Here is a 20,815-nt window from a genome sequence, read left to right on the forward strand (position 1 = left end):
CCATCCTGCCAGACCTCTTGGGGTGAGACTCCGTGGAAGTGGCCCCACGCATTCCCACAGTAACCGCGTCGGCCTGTTCCTGCTCACAACCTGGGTCCTTTCCTGGCAGAAACTGGCACAGTCCCGCCGAGGTCGGCCCAGAGCTAGATGGGCACCAGCGGAGCTACACCAGCCTCTGAGGAGCTCACTGGGCATCTGCTCAGTTGCCAACTGGCAAATATGTTTTTTTGACAGTTGCAACCTTTCCCCGAGGACTTCCGAGTCTTTCATATGTGAGACAGCCACCACGCCAGCTCATCCCCATGCCCTCTCCTCTTGTCTCTTGGGCTTAGCAGCAAAAATCCTTACGAATTTGTGATCGGAGCTACTCTTCCCAGGGTCTCCCATAACTCCTTCCTGCAGTGCTGCCTGGCACCACTAGAATAAGCAGATATTTTGCAGCTCATGGCTTCATTGTCACCACAAGGACATGCATCCCACGTGCACCATGAGGACATGCACACCACCCACCGCTGTCAAAAACCAACAGTTTCAAGCATTTGAATTAACGCAGCGTAGCCTGTGCCTTGCAGCGTGGCAGGACGTGACCTCCCCAGGGCACACATGTGTGCACGGACAGTTCAGGCGTGATCTCTTAACACGCTTTCATGAGTCTCGTCACGTCCCTCCTGGCCTGGTACAGCACCACAGTTATCCTCCTTGCACAGGGCAGCGCAGCGATGCACAAAGAAATGAGCTCACTTGCTCGGGGTGATGGAGCGAGCCGGTGCCCTCAGCCCAGGACTGTCACCCTGGGGGTCCCCAGCACCAGCCCCACAATTAACTAGGAGTCATGCCCGTACTAATTGCGGCTGTGGAGTCACAGGACCATTGCTGAGATGCAGAGCCCTGTTGCTGCTGGGGACAGCTTCACATTCCTGATTTGACAGCGCCACCTCGTGAGGTGGCCCCGCTCCTGTGGGGTGCAGGCAGCTGCCCTGCCCCACCGCTGCCTGCCCCACCGCTCCGCACAGAGGTGGCTCCGGGGAGGCTGCACACCGTTGTGTGTGTTTTAACCTGCCCGTGCCCACGCAGGTGACAGTAACAGGGACTGCAGCCACAGCGACCGAAGGGGACGTGACACTCCATATAACACAAGTGCGTTTTGCTAATGACCAGACCGAGAAAGCGCAGGGCTTCTTAGAAACATGAGGTTGGCAGAGTCTATCCTGCAGCCCCCCTTAGGCAAGCACAGAAGAGATGTCCAGTGCAGGAGAGGCCACAAAACCCTTCCCACACCCACTGACAGCACAGAGCCACAGACAAGCAGACCCACTTCCCTGCTACAAGGCACATCAGAGACCCCAGACACGATGGTGCCCAAAACCTGGAGGGCACTAGCACCCCTGCCAGGTCTGACAGCACGGCATTACAGACTGGGGCATCAAATACCCACCTTGGGAGCAGATTCTGCCTCCTGCCAGCGAAACAGGTCACTGCTACTGCAAGAGAGCTGTGCTGCCTTCTTTCTTTCTCCTCTTCCCACTGGAGGGTCTCCAAGGTTGGGCCTCAGTCCCAAATCTGAGGAAGCAGGACAGCTAATACGGAATCTGAGGTTGCTCTGTCCAGGGTAGATGTAGCAGGGTCTCCTGTGAAATTTCCATCACCACCTGAACAGATGCGCTGACAGTAACCACGCACGGTACCGAAGTGCTACCAAGAACCTGGTTTGAAGGCAAGAAGTTTGTCCAAGTGGGGAGAGGGGAAGGGTTTCATTTCAGGACTGCCCAAGTGCATTTGCAGGGCTGGTGATTAGAAAAGTGACATTTACCTGAAGGACAGCAAAGAGAGAGGTGCTGAGAGCCCTGTGGCCCCCGAGGACCCCCCAGGACAAGTGTGTCACAAGCAGTGTGGCACTCCAGAACACATCCCTGGGATACGGCAGCATGATGGCCACCGGTGAGTTACCTTTGCTGGAGGCTTCAGCCCCTCTAAGCACACCCCAAAGGGGACAGCAGGGGAAAAAGCAACATTAGGTTTCTGAAACATGGGTCCTCCCGGTGACACAGCTGTCCCTTCACACAAGTGGACATTTCCAAGGGCATCCACCCATCAGTAGGCTGATGCCAGCCCCCACCTCGCATCCAGACACGAATAAAACTTCACAGGATAGTGGGAGGTGTTGGGCACTACTGGCACACTACCTAGATATCCTGGGTGGATGGGGTGGGAGTCTGCAGCGACTGTCACTCTACCCAGAGCCACAACCTGCTCCCAGCCTGATGGTGCCTGCTAATTTGGGCGTATTTGCTACCAGAACCTGAGCAAGAGGACTCGGAGGGCACCAAGGCAGTGGGGCTGGAGCAGCAGCACCAGAGCACAGCACACGTTTCCTCTCCGTGATAGCAGGGTTATGCCTGCTGTCTGGGTAAGGTGGACAAGCACAGCTTGTCCCCTCCAGCCACAGCACCTCCTTTCTCCTGCCCCACGGATGCCACTGCATTTGTGCCCAGCCTCCACAAACCATGTACCTTTGCTATTTAGGAAGCTGCCATTCGAATTTTCCAGCTCCTGCGTGCAGCTGAACCTGGTGCTTTCCAAACACCCTGTTGCCGCCCACCCAGAGCACATGGATGCACCGGGACCCAAATTTCATGGACTGTTCCAGGTCCAAATCCTCCCGTGTGTGCATGGGATGAGCCCATACTGCACATCCCCTAGAGCTGTTCTGGTCCAGCCTCCAAAAACTCATCTTTTGGTTCACATTTGTGTCACACTTGGCAACACAAAGCCCAGGTAACTTTCTCTTCTCCCCCTTGTAGCAACCATAGCCTCCACGGACATGGGGCTTCTGCTGAGAGATAACGTTTTTGTCGACTTTTTCAACACGTTTCTGAATCTTCCCGTAAGTCCACTCCACAACATAAAGCCTGGGACCTTTCTGAGCTCTTTTCAGGTGAACTTTCAGCTTCTGTGGTGTGAGAGGCCCCAGGAAAATTTGGAATACACCACACTCAGGCTGGAAAATGAGGGAAACCTGAGGACCTCAGCTTGGAGATAGAGATCTGAAAGGAAGGACGATGCCCTTCTCTGTAGTGAGGACTAACCAGAACAGCTGGGCTCTGGGCTCCCCTGCCACCCTCCATCTCTTTCAGCTCTACCCTTTCCTTTTGATACAGGTTTTTGGCCAGACACCCATTTACATCAGCAGCACGGGCCAGTGGGACCTCTGGCCAGAGCTGCCGAGCCACCTGGTGAGAAAATGCCCCTTGCAGGGAGGGTGAGGAGGAGGGAGGAAGGACACAGGGCAGGGGAGGGAAGAAGCCAGTTTCTCATTGCCAAGGCCACTCTCTGGATCTCCTGTTTGTGCAGCTGGGGGATTATTTCAAACCCAGGCATCATTTTGCTTTTGAGCCCTGTGAGGAGCACAAGCCATTTAAAGTCCTGGTGCGTGGGCAGCTTATGGGGTCATCCAGCACTCAGTAAACATCGATAGCTGGAGTTAAGGAGAGCGTGTGTGGTGGCAGGGAAGGAGGACACAAACGTCAGCCCCTTGTGTCCTGTATTCCTCCTGAATTCACCAGGAGCCGAGGTCCTGTTGATCCTCAGACTGGCTCAGCCCTCCCCACAGATGTCCCCCTTCCCCACAGCCACAAGCGCCATTTGCAGTGCTCAGATCCCATAGCGAAAGGGAACCTGCTCCTCTCGGTGCTGCCAGAAAGCTGCTGTGCCTTCCTGCCTGGGCTCTGTGAAAGCAGGCAGGCTGCGAGGAGAGGCAGCCTTGCAGGCAGCCACGCAGTGCTGGGTCCCCCAGGTTTGCAGGCAGAGCTCAGGGGGATGCGGGCAGGGGCCATAGCTCGAGTATCCCCCTTCCTTCTCAGCACGGGGATGGCTTGCATCGCCGTCTAGCAACACAGTGCCTTCCCTGCCTCTTTCCCCCGTAGCAGGGGCCCGTTACTCACCCTAATCCCCAGGCAAGAGATGGCTCCTTGCTCACAGCCTAATCCTCTCCTTGGGTGTGGGGGGTGCAACGCAGGATCCCAGCCCCGCAGCTTTACTGGCTTGGCTGGAAAAGCACCGCCTGCCTCACTTCTGCAAATCCAGCCTGTGCCTCCACCTCGCCCTCTGCCAGAAGCTCCTGGGTTTCATTCGGTCGGGGGAAGCAGGTGAGTCATCGCGGCATGGAGGAAATCGGAGCGGCTTTGCCACTGCAGCAGGGCTTCCTCTCACTGGGGGCTGTCACCGCCTGGTGCCTCTGCTCTGGGTTAAAAAGGCGTTGCACATCCCATTTTTAGGGATGCAGCAGATCCCAAGGTTTCCATGGGATGAGTGGGGCTTCACCCCACAGCCCTGTTAGTACAGGCTCGCTGCCTCCGTGGAGTTGAGCTGAAAGAGCTGCTTAGCAGGGTTTACCATGTAGTTCATGAGTGAAGCGGGGCTGGAGAGCATCCTCGGCCATGGGAAACTGGGGTCCTGGCGTTTCAGGTTTGCTGCTATGCAGGGTGCCCCGAGCTCTCACACTGTATTGCGATATGCTCCTCGTCCGATGCATCCTACGCTGGGAAAACGGGCCTATGCTGTGGCCTGTCCTACCAGCAGCAAGTCTGAATTGTGCCCAGTTTACCCCTAAAATGAGCCACCTCAGCCCAGCCAACTGCTTTGTCAGCCTGCGTGTCAACGCAAGGGAAGGCCACTGGAAAGAAAGCTATGGCAGTGGGGATGCCGTTTTTCATTTCAGAAAAATAAGCAATTCATCGAGGCTTCCGCCAGTGCCATTTCTGAATGCATTGCTGCTTCTTCTCCAGTCAGGTTTAACCTCAAGCTGAAAGAGGTTGAGGGCAAGCCCCAAACGCAGGCAAAAGAGATGGACGTTTGCAAGGGGAAGAGGCACGACAGCTGGGCAGACTCTCACTAACATGAGTGGGTTGGACTGCATCCTTATGAACATCCCGCAATCCTGCCTGAAACTCCCATTTCAGTGCGATTTGCTGGTCTCCGGGCTCACGGCACTGCTGCCCTCTGGCAGCCTGTGTCAGGGAGCCGGGGGGGATGCTGGTGGGGTCTGGAGGGCTTTCTTGGGGGCTGCTCCTGCACGCACCCCCTGATGCCGTGCTGTGCACTCTCTCCGACAGCAAAACTGCTGAACTGGCAAAGCGCTGACCAGTGGCTGCTGGAGAAGTGCATCAGTGGGAGCCAGGGCATGTGGCGCTTTCGGGCCTTCGTCCAAGGAATGGCAGGTGGGCACGGGGTGCTCTGTGGCCCCTTCTCAGCCAGCTGTGGGCCAGATGCCCAGCAGGACACCAGCACAGAGCTGAGGGCACGGGTAAGCACTGGTGGGACAGGAGACACTGCGATCCCAGACAGGGCTTTGGAAGATGAGCCAGCAGCAGAGCCCCAGCATGGGCGCTGCGTGCCAGGGAGGTGCATAACCCTGGCTCTTCTCGACACTGTTCCCTTGGTTCATCCAGGTGATCTTTCCTTCTTTCTTTTTTTCAGAAACACAGGCTGCTTCGCTCATCAGCGGGGCTTTCAGAGACTCCCTCCAACTCCCGTCCCTTGTCTGATCCACAGGGGAAGAACTGACCAACTTCTGGCTCACCACTGAAAGGCTCCTGGGGCTTGACGAGTCAGATGCGATGCAGAGGGACCTCTACCTGTCCTTGCTCTGCAAGCTGAAAGCCACTCACCTGCGTGAAGGCTCCAGCATCGTCACTCTCTGCAGGACCATTGTTGGTAAGAAACGTGGGAGCTGGGGACAAGCAGTGCCTTTCCAGAGAGGTGGCCTTTCCTGGATGCTCCCAGGGAGATGGGATACCATCAGCAGCTTTGTTTGGCTGGGGAAATCCCCTGGCACAAAACAGGTCGGGATGGAGCCAGCCCCCCATCATAATCCCCTGCATCCATTTCAGGGTCGCTGCCGAAAGCCAGGCACGTTCAGCCCATCAGCACCAGGAGGGAGATCCTAAGAAAGATGCAGGAACGGGCCCTTTCTATGATTCAGAGTTACTGGCTCCCTAAATTCTTCATTCACTGCAAGGTGGGCATGGAGAAAGAGAAATCATGCCGGCCTCTGCTGCAGGAGTATCAGGAGCGTTTATTACGGGCCAACTCGCAGGAGCCCTCAGGCTTTTCGGAGAATCTCTTCACAATGCATGTTAAAAGGAGTGAGGGTTTGTCAAGGCCCTACTGCAGCAAGAAGGCCAAATTGGAGATCTGGACTCTGGTCAACGAGGGAAGAGACACCCAAGAAATGAAGATGCCCAGTTTTCAGGTGCAACCAGAAAGGCAGCCGGGGCCAGCTGGGAACACAAAGGAATCACGTCTGGATAAGAATGCTTTGGGATTGAATCCTCAGCAGTCAGAGCACCCTGCAAACACTGCCTTTGGAGGCAAAGGAGGAGCAACCTCTCCCAAAAGACCTGGACCCAAAGCAGAGCAGGTCCTTCATCTGGAAGACCTCTGTGAAGAGAAAGTCCTCTCTAACCTGCATTCCTCTGCACCCCTTTCTGAGCTGCCATCCCTGAAAAAGCCAGTCAAGACCTTGAGTTTCCTTCCCTGGGCCCTTAGCGCTGATTGCTGTGCAGGACGGCCCTTCAGGGACTTCTTGAAGTGCCAGGACCGGTCTGTGGAGACTCATCTTCTGGATCTGTGGCATGACCTGGAGGAATTTCTGCCCGTGGTGCTGGACCCCAGCAGAGAAAACAGCTTCTTTCTGCGTCATTTGATTGGGGAGAAGATATGCAAGACCTACCTGGAGGAGGGCACCATTCGGCAGCTTCCCTTGGAGACCAGGACTCTCAGGAGCTTGCGGAACCATCTGATGTCTGGAGAATTCTCCCCCTGGATATTCAGAGCCCAGAAGGAGATTTGCAAGGTACAGAGCGGTGCTAGCAGTGGTCAGGCTGGGAGGTGCAGCTGGCATTGACACCCCTGAGCTGGTGTGAGGGCTGTGGGCATGTTTAAGGAGAGAGGTATTTGGAAAATGAAGATGAAAAGATATTAGAAAGGGAAAAAACTTACAGTCACAAGCCACCTTGCACAGGAACCAGCGACCAGGATGCACCAGGCCAGTGGAGAGGAGCATCCTCACTGGTTTGCTGGGCAGTGGAGCAGAGGCGAGCAGTCATTTAGCAGCTGGTGACCTCAGTTGTTAGATGCACTTGCCAAGGGCCAGGGAATGGCAGGGCAGTGGCCATCCTTTCGCATCTGAGTCGCTGGTTCTGGCACAACACAAGTAAAACACATTTACAACCCAAGCCCTTCTGGGCAGCCTCTGAGCAGCCCAACGGACCAGCCTGGGTGTACAGCTCCTGGCAGAGCTGTCCTGGCTGTCTCAGCAAGGTGTAACCTGCCCATGGCATCACCACTGCGACCTCAGGGTACGGTGGGGCTGGGGGTGGTGGTTGCTGCTGGAACACTGGCTGAGGACAACCCACCTTTGCTCCTCCTCAGGTGCTCTGCTGCTTCTACGAGGAATTTCTGGCTGACGATGACAGGACATTCCTCCAGTTTATGGTAAAGGGAACGCACAGGGGACATGGGCATCCTTGTGGGTGTGCAGGCACCAGTGGTGATGTGAAAAGTTGGAGAGAGGGAGGGAGGAGAAGCCCAGTATTAGCTGCAGTAGCCAGCATCCCATGGCATCCCCTGGCCAATGCTGCCGCAGGGTGATACAGCAGAGCCTGCCCTGCTCCAGCTGCCCGGAGCAATGATCCTCAGCTCTTCCACCACAGCATCCTGTAGTAATCAGCAGCACTGCAGGCACGCCCGGCAAGAGCTCCCCTGAGACAGGCCATGACCTGGCCCAAAAGCAGGGAGAAACTTAAACGCAGTCTTTCAGGCTAGGCGGGGATGAGACCAGCAGCAGGCAGTGCACTAGGTAGCTGCCTCATGGTTGCCCACTTCTGGGAATTAACTCTCCCCCTTTTTTCCTTGCCCACAGCAAATACTGCTATTAATGTGACTCATGTACAGACACACATGTGTATGTCCCTGTCCCAGCACAAGCGCCTGGCCAGCACGCTGGGGGAAGAGGGCATGCAGCCTTTTAGCCTATGATTCAACCACGCTCAAGTTTTCCATATATATTTTTTTCACTGTGTAAAGGGATGATTTAAGAAAGCAGAGTTATACCAGCAATCATCTTCCCAGGCTATTATCCCTCCTGGCAGCAGAAATCCCAATAATATCTCATGTTTATCAATGCCCTAAATGCTAGCCTTACACCAGGAAACCTTGTCACAGACCAAAACCCCTGAGCATCCCACCTGCATCCCTGCACAACCTATGCAGGCAATTTTGCTCACTGCAGACGGTGTTCTTCAAACCAACCCTTAGGCTTTTCCCCAAACTGCAATGTAAAATCAGCAGCTGATCCTGGAAATGGCAGGGAGAGGCAGTCAGGGCTAGTGCCCCCAAAGACCTGACTCACAGAGATGCCAGCACCTCAGTCAGGGAGAGCTGAGCATTTTGGAAAAGTCAGCTGGCAGCTCCTGACCCGGATTCATTAAATGCTCTTGGTTGTAAGTTAATTAGCTGCCCAGGTTTTTAAGCATCTCTTGTCAAGCAAATTATGTCTCAGAGCACAGACCTGGTCTGGGAGTGCAATTAGCACTTCAGCAGGTGTCGAGGCCATGCTCTCCACGGGCACCATCCCCTAAGCCAAACTCCTCCCAGGTCTCGCTGCACTGATGTCAGGGGAACTGCCTGGGGGCTTAGCAGGGTTATTTTTGGTGCTTGCTCTCAGCAGCGTGTCTCTCAGTCAGAAACCAGCCACTCTGACCCTGCTGCTTGGCAAGTCGTGCAAACTGCTTGCCGGCGGGGAGGGCCAAAACCTGCAGGAGGGTCTCAGCGGGAGGCGAGGGAGGCATTCCCAGGGCACTGGCCAGAGCCAGTCCCAGGGATAGCAGCCAACCAAAAAGGCACATGAGGTTACCTGTCTGCCGGGGACACCTTCAGGGTTGTTCTCAGCCCTCCTGGGTGGATGTCGACCTCTTCAGGAAAGCTGCTGCCTTTGCTGGCAAGCCATTGTCTGGACTACCTGGAGGACCTGCTGCAAGTCCCCAGTATGTCCCAGCTGCAGGCAGATGTGAGCCAGCTTTAAGCAGCTGCACAGGTAGGTTTAAGGTCTATGCTGAGCTTCATGCTCATGTAGATTTCTTCCAGAAAGCTAAAGCTAAAGTTAAAGCTAAAGCAGAGATCTAACTTAGGTAGGTTTGTACTCTAAGGCACAGTAAAACGTGCAGCTAGCCCGTTGGGCATAGTGCAGGAGCAGCTCCTCAGATGGGTTATGTGCTCTGTGGAATCACCCTCTGCTCTTCTCGCTGTAGTCTCCGCAGAGCGATGTCCCCATGCCCGAGATGCAAGGCCACACTGTTGAGAAAGACGGATGTTTCCTCCAGTCCCAGCGGATAAACCAGTCCTTGAAGCTGAGCCAGGCCTTGCATGGCACGAGGAACTTGGAAGGTCTCTCCTCCAAGCACTGGCGATTAATTGCCACTCAGGACCTCCGGAAAGGGGGCTCCATCCAGGCAGAGGTCAAACCTCTCCTGTGCAGCACTGGTAAGAGGAGGCTCTGAATTTCTGCTGTGGTTCATATTGGCTCAGGCTGATAAAGCATATTTTGTGCACCCGTGGTGATCAATGCCCCTAGCGCACAGATGCATTGCTGTATTGCTGACAGGGCGTGGACATCATGGAGTGGGTTGGCACAGGGTATTGGGGAGCTATCCACTGTAATCCAGGCTTTGGCGGTGACCTATGGGCCAAATTCCCTCCTGCCAGTACCAGAGGCACCAAATGCCACATCCCTGGACTGGCCTGGGTCACCAGATCAAATGGAGGCTGCAGCAAAGTGGCTGAAACCCAGCCACTGTCACCCCACTTCCACATCTTGACCTTCTCCTGTGGGTGCTGGGACTGGCCGTGCTGGTCTAACACCTCAGCTTTGTCTTCTCACATCATCTTTTGAGAATGACATCAAGTTTCTGGGCACCTGCCAGTGCACTGAGAGTGACAGCAGTCAGCTGTAGCAACCCTTAGGTAGCTTGTGGGGCCTTGGTTGTACCCAAGAAATGCAGTGTCACAGGTAGGTCATGGGAACAGGACACACAAGGGGAAAGGAAGGGTGAGTAATGATCACAATACAGCACTCTGAGCAAGTGCTGAAGAGCTGTCGTAGCCAGAAGGAATGAACGTGGGATCTGTCCCCTCTTCTCTATCTGATGCAGACTCCCAGAAGATGATGTCAAATGAGCTGGCTGTTCAGAAACCCTCACTGGCTGCGGATAGCCCAAGCAAGGAAAATGAGCTTCTGTGCCCATCACTTGGTGAGTCCAGTCTGAGCAGGCTAGAAGCAGGGTGGGCTCCCAACCATCATGCCTTTGCAGGTGCTCCAGTATACCCTTAGGGGACTGGACAAGCAGAGGTCTTCCCTGCTTGCATCCCATCATCCGGTAGAACATCTCCAGAAGGAGAAGGAGGCCTAGCCACTCTTGAAAGGCATGTGTTTTGGGGTGTTAATCCAGCCAGAGAGGGTGGGAGTGGGAGGGCTTCTCTGAAGCAGATGCCAAGGAGGTCAAACCATGCAGAGGTGAAGAGTTCCCACAGCACCCAGTGTCTCCTGAGCCAGGCTCACCATGCAGACATCACCATGGTGGCTCTGGGGTCCTTTGCCCTGTGGAGAGCTGTGGCTCTGGCTTTCACCTGAGGAAGGGGCCAACCCTGTTCTGTCCCCACAGCTGTTGAACCTGAGAACAGAAAGAAGAGGACTGTTCCCGTGAGAAAAAACAAAACAAGCACAACAAAGTCCACCACTGTTGCAGTAGAGAAGCCATCTAGAAGACCCAGGTCTGGCACCTTGCAGCACAGGGCTTTGCTGGTTTTTTTTGCTACTTTCTCTCTTTTAGGAAGTAGATTTTTTTCCCAGTGCTTTCCTGTAGCGCCACTGCTCCCTGCTTCGTCATTGGGACCTCTCAGATGTAGGCATGGGTGGCCTGTGGGTCTGAACTGTAGTTACCAGAGAAAGGAGAAAAATGTTTTAACACACCCCGAGCCCCATAGTTCAGATTTATTCCTCGCATCTTGTGCGCATCTCATGCGCCTCATCCTCAATCACTCCCTGGCATGCCACATGTACTACAGCTGGGCAGCTCTCAGATTCCCAGAAAAATCACTTAAAATCACCCTGTGACCACACTTAAATCTCTGTACTTGCTGACCATGTGAACGTCCCCACGTGGCTTGTGTCTCACCTCCTGGGAATACTCCAGACATGAGTCCTCACAGCTCCACATTGGGATATAAATAGTAACCAGGACACAAGTCCTGAGTAGGACCAGCTTTTATTGTGAAAGTCTGTCTCAGGAGCCACACTTAAAAGAAAATATTTGACCCAGTCCACTGATCTTCAAATAAGGGCTTGCTAACCTCATAAATGACCCCAAACCCGGCTCTGGTTCTCCAAAACTCTGCTGAATCTTTTCAGTTTAGCTGTCCTCTGGCTTTACATCTATCGATAATCTCCTGATCTACCAGTTGCAAGTGGCCAGAGTTTTCCACTCCAGAACACCCTCTCCATGGCCAAATGCATGAAGCCCTCTGCCATCCAGTGCCAATTATTGTTCATTCTCAGCAACTGCCAGAGGGGAGCACAACCTCCTCCTCCCACTAGTCCTTCCAGGTAGCCCATCCTTTCCTGCCTCCCTCCCTTGGTCTCCGCGGGCTGCCCAGTGCATTTGCAGGTTCTGAGGTCTCCATCACAAACCTAAAGTCCTGCCTTCTCCTCAACTCCCTGGGTGAAGCCTCCTCTTCAGGCTGAGACCAGTTCCTTTGTTACACGGCAGCAAAGCTGTTGGGCAGGTGCATCTATGCAGAAAAGAAATAGCTTGTCAGGAGAATCCCCTCTGGATTCCCAGTGGCTCGTGGATGATAATCTTAATGGTCTTTTCCAAACTAAACGATTCTATGGGCAAGACAGACAAGGGATGCTGTGCTCCACCAGTACCCTTACTGGCCCATCTGCTTCACAGATCCCACACACCACTCATCCATGTTTCTAGCTCTTCTTCAGGTGTGTCTCTCTTGTGGGAGAAGTAAGCACAGAAGTCCTGGCTATTTTCCAGGTCACTGGTGGCACAGAGATCACATCTCCTGGTGTCTCCTCCTCTACAGGCACTTTGTGAAAGTACTGCACAACCCTGCCCACCTGCAGTTCTTCAAGCAGTTCCTTGAGGAACGCAACGCAGATGAACCACTGCGTTTCTGGATGGCCGTGGAGAAGCTAGTTGCAGAGACCAATCCCAAGACAAAGAGCTTCCTCATTAACAGCATTGTCAGAAATTATTTCCATGCCGAAATCCCAGCTGGTAGGCACCCTCCCACCCTGCACTTTACTCCATTCGTGATGAAAGCCTCTTTTCCCTGACCTGGATGCTGGTTGCAGATTTTATATCCTCTTGCAGGGACCTGCCAATTCTCCTTTCCTGTCCAGTGGAGCATTTATTTGCTGAGGCTTTCCACTGCCACTTATATTTCTAGGAAGGCGGTCTACTTCTTTGGCAGGATCTACTGACCAAGACCTGCAACATGCAATTCCTGCAGTGGCACATATAGGTCTTCCCTATCTTTAGGGAAGAGCATCCTTTAGATGCTCTTGAGTCACAGCTTCACTCCCAAAGTATGCAATTAGCACAGCAGAGAAAGGAAAAGGGATGAGACAATCAAATTTGGCAAACAGCAGACAGGGCAGGCAGAGATGGGACGAGGTGCCACTTGCAGATGTGAGTGTAGGAAGAGAAGTCATGGTGGCTCGGGGGTGGCTGGCAGGGGCAGACAGTGACCGCACTTCTCTTCCAGAGGAGCAGCTGGACTGCCACACTTCCATCATCACAGAAGTAAAAGAGGCCGAAGTAGTCAGCCCCCTCATGTTGATGACAGCACAGATCTTTGTCCAGAAAGCAATGGAAAAACGATGGTGAGGACCCGGGTTGAGCTGGCTCCTAAGCCCAGTGGTTACACAAGCCCATCCTTCCCATGGGAGCCCCAAGGTGACAGACAGCAACTGCTACAAACATGTTTCCCTATGAACTATCAGCCAGCGCATCAAAATCCCAGCCAGGCCCTCACCCCAGCAAAACTGCTGTTGCAGCTGCTGATGCATTTACCTGTGCAAGGCTGTCAGGGCTTGTCCCATGGGGACCAAATCACTGTTGGGCTTGTAGAGTGCTGGACTGGAGGAGGAAACATGCTGCAGATAAGCAGGGTGGACACTCCCAAGCCTGCTACATGCAAGAACAGAGCCCAAGGGAGGGGATCCAGCCCCCCATCCCTTTCTCCAACCTCCTCCAGGAACAGAAGTCCCATGAGACCCCAACCCCAGGGCTATCCCTGTCAGCTGCTCCCCCTACTTAGCCACCCTCCCACCAAACCACTGCCGCCCTCATGCGTCTGGCTGGCCTTGACGCTCTCTCTCTCATCTCCCATCCGGCAGGTTTAAGGAGTACCAGGACCTGTTCCCCCTGAGTGATATGCATAAGTCTAACCTTCATTTGCAGCATGGGATCAGGAACTTCATGAGAGACAAGGTGGTAAGGAAAGACCCTCTCTGCTGGCAGGCTGAGGATGTTTTCCAGGCAAGAGAGGAGATGCTGTGAATCAAGTAGTGCTCACATGAATGCGGTGAGGGGGTCAGACTTGCAGGGTTGCAAAGAGGCAGCTGATAGGTAAAGCCTCACTCCTACAGACTCTGGAGTCCTGCTCAATGCAGTCTCCACCAGATTTGGTCAGGACAGGCTAAGTGATTCACACTATCACCTATAGCCACCAGTGAAACCCAGAAATACTGGAAAGCAAAGATGATGGCTGGGTCACAAATCCCACTGCCACGGCTGGGCTCTGGTGCTCCAGCTGACAGGGGTGGGTCCAAAGGGAAGGGCTCTGTCTGGGAGCAAGCCCTACCGCTGCAGCCAGCGGCTGGCTCCCCCGGGCTGTGCTTGCTGGCTGACACAAGCTGTGCCATGTTTCTGCAGCGGTGGGCCTGGTATGCCATTCACGACATGGTCAGGAGCATCTGCAAGTTCCGGAGGGAGATGGACAATGACAAACACCGTGCGGAGTTTGAGGACTTTCTCCGTCAGGAGCTAGGAAATGAGGAGGAAAGTATGGCTAGACTCCTGCCACCCCCTCTCCTCCCTCCCCAAGACAGTCCTGGGTTTAGGCAGAGAAGTAAATGGAGGAAACTTGTGGCTCATCTCCCATCCCCATATGCCGACTTAGTTTTCTCTGCTGGAGGCATATAAAGAGCCAGAAGAGCAGGTGTCTCAGGATGCCAGATATTGCTGTGCAGAAATTTGCACACTTAGGTGCTGGAGTCAGGAGATGAGGTCCGGAACTTTGCCCAGGCAACATGCACACAGGCTCATTCATGCAATATCTGGTTTTCTGATGCGGGTGCCCCATGATGCTGTTGCATCTCTCTCAAGCAATAACGTATATGCAAGTTTGCATCCCTTCCACAAAAAACAGGAGGCAGTAAATGAAGCTAAGGTAACACAGGCCAAAAATAAACAAATTGAGATGTTTTTCCATGCAACATGGAGATGAACTACAGAGTGCTTTGCCAAAGCATGTAGATCCTGAAAATTTACACATAGGTTTGAGAGGAGACTGGAAAAGCCGTTAGAAAAGAAATCCACTGAAATTGCTAAATACACAGAAAAGCCATCTAGACCAAGAAGTCCCTGGAAATTAAAATGTTTGGAAGCTGGAGAATATTGTACACGGGGGAAATAACACAGATGTTTTACCTTTCCTTCTCACTAATTATCTGCTTCTGGCCTCTGTCAGAGACAGAATAACGGTGAGGCAGACAGGCAGACTTTTGATCTAATATACTGTGGCCATCCCCTATGAAAACAATGAACACAAGCACTCCATGAGTGCAGAGAGGAGGACGGATGGAGGAGGTTACTAAGCTAGGAGGAAGGCTGCACACTGAATGGGTCTGAATTCCCTGGAGAGCCTGGCTGCAGGAAGGCTGTAGTCCATCTAGGTAGAAAGACCCTCAGCAAATTACTTGCATGCAGGAAAAGCAAGCACAGGGGAGGTGAAGGAGCAGGGTATAGCTCAGCATCAGATGCCCGGCTGGCCTCAAACCCCGTGCTGGGAGAAGCAGGACACAACAGCTCTTCCCTTCTCTCAGACTTACCCATCGGCTTGATGCAGAGCAGCAGCACCACGAGCACTCTCCACTCCCACACGGCCTCCGTCAGCACCCCACCGGACAAGGAGGTGGTACTAGTGAAACGCCACCTGTTTAACAGCCAGCTTATTACCATCAACTTCCTCGTCGATGACCTCCGCTTTTATCTGGAGATTGACAAGTAAGTTCCTTTTCCACCGGGTGCTCAGGTACCACCAGTCTCCCTTGGCTCTGGCCCAAGCCCATCCTGCAGATAGTGCCCATCTCTCAGCAGGGGATAAAGCCTGGTCCATGGATTTGTTAGCACACACTAAGGTCTGTGCTGCCACCCCTAAACTCCTATCAGCAGCTCTATGCAAAGCTGGACATCACATTGCAACAAAAGACACAACTGAAGTCTCAACCTGTAGCTGTCTACATCTAATCTGCTCATGGTTACCTGCCCCTGGAGCCCCCAAAAGCCTTCATTTCAACCAGAAAAAGTCCCCTGGCTCAGGGTTCCTGTTTGGGTATCCTAGAAGTACTTTTGGTTTGATAGTCCCAAGCAATCTAACATTTTGCCTACACCTTTCTTGACATGCCAGTTGTGGCATTTCTCCATTGACTGACAAACCTGTAAGAGCAAGCCACGGCGGATGCTCAACAGCCCCACAGTCAGCACACCCCCACATGCACAAGACCAGGTTTCAGTTCCCCTCTTTTCCTGAAGAAGAGCAAACATCACATCCTCCAGGTGAATGCCATGACCACAAGGGCAATAGAAGAGGGAAGTGGCTTTTCTTCCCACCTGTTTCACTGTTCCACACCTCGTGGACTGCTTTTCCTAACCCAGTAAATACGGAGCTAAGACAGAACGTGACTGTCTAGCCTAGCAGGCAGAGCACTTGTCTCAGAGCAAGACCCCCCCATGCCTTTGCAGGTTTTCCAGGCTGGCCGATTCAGTTGAAGCTCTGGCAGCCCGCAACATGCAGTCAGAAAAGGAAGTTGCCTTTCTCAAAAGGAAAGTTGCCATCATCAGCAAACTCTTCCTGAACTCTGATATCCCCCCCAAATTGCGGGTAAGATGCTGGGACCCACCCAGGAAGGCTGAAGGCTGCTGTCTGCTCATTGCTCAAGACCACTGCATCACAGCTGCGAGCAGTTGTGGGGAAAGGGGAACCAGGCAGAGGTTTGGATCTGCTCCAGCCAAGCATGCTGTGAAGCTTCAGAGCATGCTCTGGAGCTTGGGACCTCCACCTGGGCTCCGTGGGATGGGAACTGATCCACCACCAGACCTACGCTACCACTTGACCCAGACAGACCGAGAACAAGTGCGTGGACAAGGAGATGGTGAAATCTCCTACCTGCTGGAGAAATGCCGGGGCTGAAGCACTAGGATAGGTGCTGTACCCCGCCAGTTCAGTCCTTTCGGTCTCCAGAGGTCAATGTTACCGTCATCCCCTCCCCACTGCATCCACCTCCCCTGTAGTAGCCATGGCTCTGCCTATTTTCCCTTTGGAAAGCAAAGCACAGTGCTTTCCACAGAAATCCAGGGGAGATCCTGCCCTTGTACCTGGGACAGTCAGCCAGAACGTAACTAGTATCTCTTCTTAGGGACTGCTGAAGTGCAAGGTGGGGTCAGGGAGAGAAACATGCCTCTAGGGCCCACCAGGAGTGCCACAAACTGCTTTGGTTAACCAAAGTCTCTTCTGTGGCCAGGTAAACATCTCTGAAGAAGAGAGAGATTTAATCTGGAGTTTGTCTTCTAAGGGACTACTGAACCGTGTCCTCTACCACAGGGCCAAGGTCACCATCTTCCCCATCCTGATGCACTTCTGGAGAAGGTACCTATCCCCTCTCTCCCAAGGTGGCAGAGGCTCTGTGGATGCCAGCCTCTTTCTGCAGCCGCCTGTTCCTCTGACACGATGAAAATGCAGATGAGACACTCCCCAGGAGCTCAGCTGTAGCTGTCTGCTTGGAGGTTTGCTGTCTTCAGTATTTCTTATACAGGTTCTGCACCTGGAAGGTGATGAGGAGCTTTCGGGTCTCTGCAAAGGACAGGGTGCCAATCTCTTCGCCCAGTACAAAAACCTCCTCTGAATCATCTGATATCTACAGTCCAGGTAAGCTGAGTGCCTGTCCCCCTGCTCCACATTTGTCCTCAGGCTTGTTCTTCCAATGCAGAGATGTCCAGATGTGGGTTTTCGGTGTCCCACAGGGTTGTCCTTAAAAGAGCCAAACTCCTTCCTTCACACAGCCGCTTCACACAGCTTTGAGGATGTATGTGATGCAGGCCTCTTGGAAAATGAAGCATCTTTGAAACCATTCCTTCCTGTCAAATTCAGTCAAAATTGCCCAGTGGGTTTTTAGACATTTCTTTGGGGAATAAGGAAGTGGGTGCAGAGACTTCATGAGCAAAGAACTGTTGCCTAACTCTTGTTTACTTCAAAAAACAAGTTAAAAATACTCTCGCGCACACCCTAAAACAGAAATAAACCAATTAATCTTTTGGGTTGCAAGTCAGATGGGAGCAGGAAAAGGAGGAGAACAATGCAGCCAAATACCAGGCTCAGTGGTATTACATGGAGGATGTTTGAACATCTGGAATGGAGAAAGAGCTTCATCAGGGTTTGAGGTGACACTCACTAGGACATCTCTGGGGAAAGGGATTTTTTGTTTCCTTACCCATCCACTTGTTTAGTTTCCATACACTGAATAACACTAAACTGAAAAACACAAAGAAAGTGGTGCTAAGTGCTGTCAGTCTGCCTGACAACCTGGCTCCTTGACTGAATATTCATTTCTAATTGTCTAATTGATTTTTTTGATTAAAGGGGAAACCAAAATAGGCACGAAACTAATCTTGCTTTGATGGTCGAGTGGGTGTCAGCAAGCCGGTGTTCTGCTCCCTGTCATTTATCACTGTCAAGTTCTGGTTAAAAAAAAATCAGCAGACTTATAAGATTTTGATTCCTACAGGCAGGTGCTTGAGCTACTGCTCTGCAGTCGAGCTGGGGTAACAAACCCTCATGCTGGTGTGCTCCAAGGCTGCTAAGCCATGTCTATTAGCTCAAACCACCCCACACCTTGGGTATTCCCCTGGATAACATGCAATGTTCAGCTTGAGTCTCCACCTTGTTACAGAGCCTCACTACACTTCTAGGGCCTTCTCAAACATAGCTGTTTTAATGCAAAAGCCTATTGCCACCAGAAAAAACAGACAAAACCTCACCCATCACACATGCATTCCCAGCTAGCGACAAGCCAGAAGCATTGTGTTACACAGGAGCTACCTGCTGTGTTAGCTGGGACAAAGGAACATGTTTGCCAAGGTCTTCAGGAAACTGGTGGGGAGAGAGACACATTCAATCAGGGCAAACTGTCGCCAAGGGTTAGGACAGTCCCACCACTGCCCAAACAGTGCAGCCCATATTTAACTACGCAGAGCCTCAGAGAGTGAGTGCACTGAGATACTGCTCTGGAGAGACAGCTGGAGAACACGCAGAAAAGACTTTCATGGATTAACGTCCATGTGATCTTTCTCACGTGGACATTAATCCTGCACTGAATGTCCCTGAGACAACTCTTCTCCCCAAGCCACAGTTCCTTGTAGCACCTCACAGGGAGGAATAACCAGAGGCAGGCAGATAAAATCCCTCAGCACCAGCGGTGTGTCATGGGAAGAGACGTGTGGCCTCTCAGACCTGTCTCGTTTCTCCTGCCCTAGCCTGCGTGGCTGGCACGTTCAGCCTGGTGGAGTAGGAAGGGCAGATGCCGTCATGCCTTGATAGGGCAGGGCCGTACCCGCAGGGCGCAGCACAGGCTGGCTCCTGCTCTGCATTGCCTGCCAACCCACAGGCAGCCCTGACTGCAGCACCCTGGCTGTTAGAGAGGAGGAAACCAAATCAGTGCACCACCCAAAAATAGCTGCTGTTTCTGACTGTGCTAATGCCTGTGCCACCTTTTGCTTGGGACACTTTTCTGCACCTTATCACACTTTCACCGATGACCTTTATCTAAGGATCTTGCTTTTCCGTCCTTCAGATAAAAAGCCTGCTTTGCATCTGGGAAAAATTGGTTATGTTGTCTTTAAAAGGCACCAAAATTGCTAGGGAAGATACCTGTAATTCCAGAGAAAACCTCCTATTGCCCACATCTTACTTTTCTCTTATTGTGAGGGTTGCTGCTCTGTGCAGACACGGTGTGTGCACAGCTGGGAAGGTGCCAGACACGAATCCATCTCCCATCACCAGGCGTCACTGTGGCACTGTCTGTGCCTTTACACAGAGCAGAGGGGCCGGTCCTGTTGAAAGTGGGCATAGTGCCTGCACCCCGCTTCGTGGGCATCAGCACAGAGCTCCTCCTGGGAGCTCAGAGCACATCTGTGCGTGCGGGCAGCTGTGCCAAATGCCGTTTCCTCACAAGGCTCCTGGCTGCCACCCAAGACCCACCCGACCCTGCAGCAGAGCCAACAACATGTCACCCCTGCCCTGCAGCCCCCAAACAGCTTCGCAGTCAAGGAGATTTGGATAACTCATGTCCTGGCTCAACCAGCCTTCCTTGACCTCCATACAAGCCCCATGGGGCTCCAAGGGGACAACACATCCTGTCATCCTCCCTCATTTGCCATCAGAGCACTTGCCACACAGTACCGCTTGATCTCTTCTCCCTCACCAGACAATCACACCATCATTGTCTTCACGCTCCTGAAAGGGGTCCAGATCCTGCTGCCGCAGCCCCAGAAGAAAATGGAGCCAATGGAGGAGCAAAAAGGTGAGCCAGGGCTGAAAGCAGTGCTCCTGCTCTCAAGGGGAGCTCCAGCTGCTGGGATGGGAGCTGGGCTTTAGGGGTCCCTGCAGTGGTCCATGATGGCAAGTTTGTGCATGTTGGTTTTCTCAGATTCAGATAAAAGTCTTGAGAAAAGGCTCTCATACAGCAAGTCTGCCTCCTGTTCTACAGAGCAGGTAGGTGGTCGCAGAGGTAGTCCACCTCCCCCAAACCACACCAGCACAAGCACATGGAGCAGCAGAACTATGACTCCCCTTAAAACCCAGAGGCCAACTGGGTGGGTGTGTGCAGGATGCTGGTCACCCCCACAATCTCCAGTAACATTCACAGAAAATCCCCAGTTGCTGCACCTCTCTGTGCCCTGAACACCCCCCAGGAACACACAGCAGTGCTGTTCATCCCTCATCACTCACACCCTGCCTCCATCAGCAGTGGCCACTAATGCAACATCTCTCCCTTCCCTGCAGGCAGAGAGTGAAGGACAGACCTCCAAGGAAGAACAGACCTCCCAACCTACCATCCACACTGAGCAGGACCAGGGTGTGCTCCAAGAAAGCTGAGCAGCCTGGACACACTGTATAGTTTGCACTTAATCAGCAATAAGACCTAAAAATAAAGCAACTCACAACATCCTCCAGCCTGCCTGGTAACACAGCACAGCAGCTTGCACCTCTGTGACCATGGCAGGGATGCGCCACAACACATTGCCACCCAAGGAGATACCCTTGTCCACACAACAGTCTGCCCTCACGGGCCTCTGTAGAAGACTGCACTGCCCATAGGTGGGAGCCAGTAACTAAACAAATCACACTGGGTACACAGCACAACAACACCTTTGAGGTCTTTTTACAAGACACTTGGAAGGTGCTT

At 53.0% G+C, this 20,815-nt stretch overlaps 1 protein-coding gene across 1 annotated transcript; it reads left to right on the plus strand.

The window, feature by feature from the left end:
• Positions 1–1,925: 1,925 nt before the first annotated feature.
• On the plus strand, positions 1,926–20,387 carry RGSL1 (regulator of G protein signaling like 1). Its single transcript, XM_075509143.1, has 22 exons — positions 1,926–1,938; positions 2,802–2,884; positions 3,159–3,233; positions 4,016–4,145; positions 5,112–5,216; positions 5,551–5,712; positions 5,889–6,853; positions 7,432–7,494; positions 9,309–9,537; positions 10,200–10,293; positions 10,693–10,827; positions 12,151–12,344; positions 12,835–12,952; positions 13,469–13,565; positions 14,007–14,136; positions 15,179–15,359; positions 16,098–16,236; positions 16,877–17,001; positions 17,168–17,280; positions 19,835–19,930; positions 20,057–20,121; positions 20,322–20,387. Exons 1-22 carry the CDS (start codon positions 1,926–1,928, stop codon positions 20,385–20,387), a joined length of 3,378 nt encoding a protein of 1,125 aa, XP_075365258.1.
• Positions 20,388–20,815: the final 428 nt, after the last annotated feature.

This window comes from Mycteria americana, chromosome 7, assembly GCF_035582795.1.
Source record: "Mycteria americana isolate JAX WOST 10 ecotype Jacksonville Zoo and Gardens chromosome 7, USCA_MyAme_1.0, whole genome shotgun sequence".
In the NCBI taxonomy this organism is placed as follows: Eukaryota; Metazoa; Chordata; class Aves; order Ciconiiformes; family Ciconiidae; genus Mycteria; species Mycteria americana.

Excerpts from the sequence above, each read along its gene's own strand:
- RGSL1 (XM_075509143.1), top strand. Across the intron at positions 3,234-4,015 it reads CAGAGCTGCCGAGCCACCTG|GATCCCAGCCCCGCAGCTTT; the intron begins GTGAGAAAATGC and ends GGTGCAACGCAG. Across the intron at positions 12,345-12,834 it reads CCATGCCGAAATCCCAGCTG|AGGAGCAGCTGGACTGCCAC; the intron begins GTAGGCACCCTC and ends CTTCTCTTCCAG.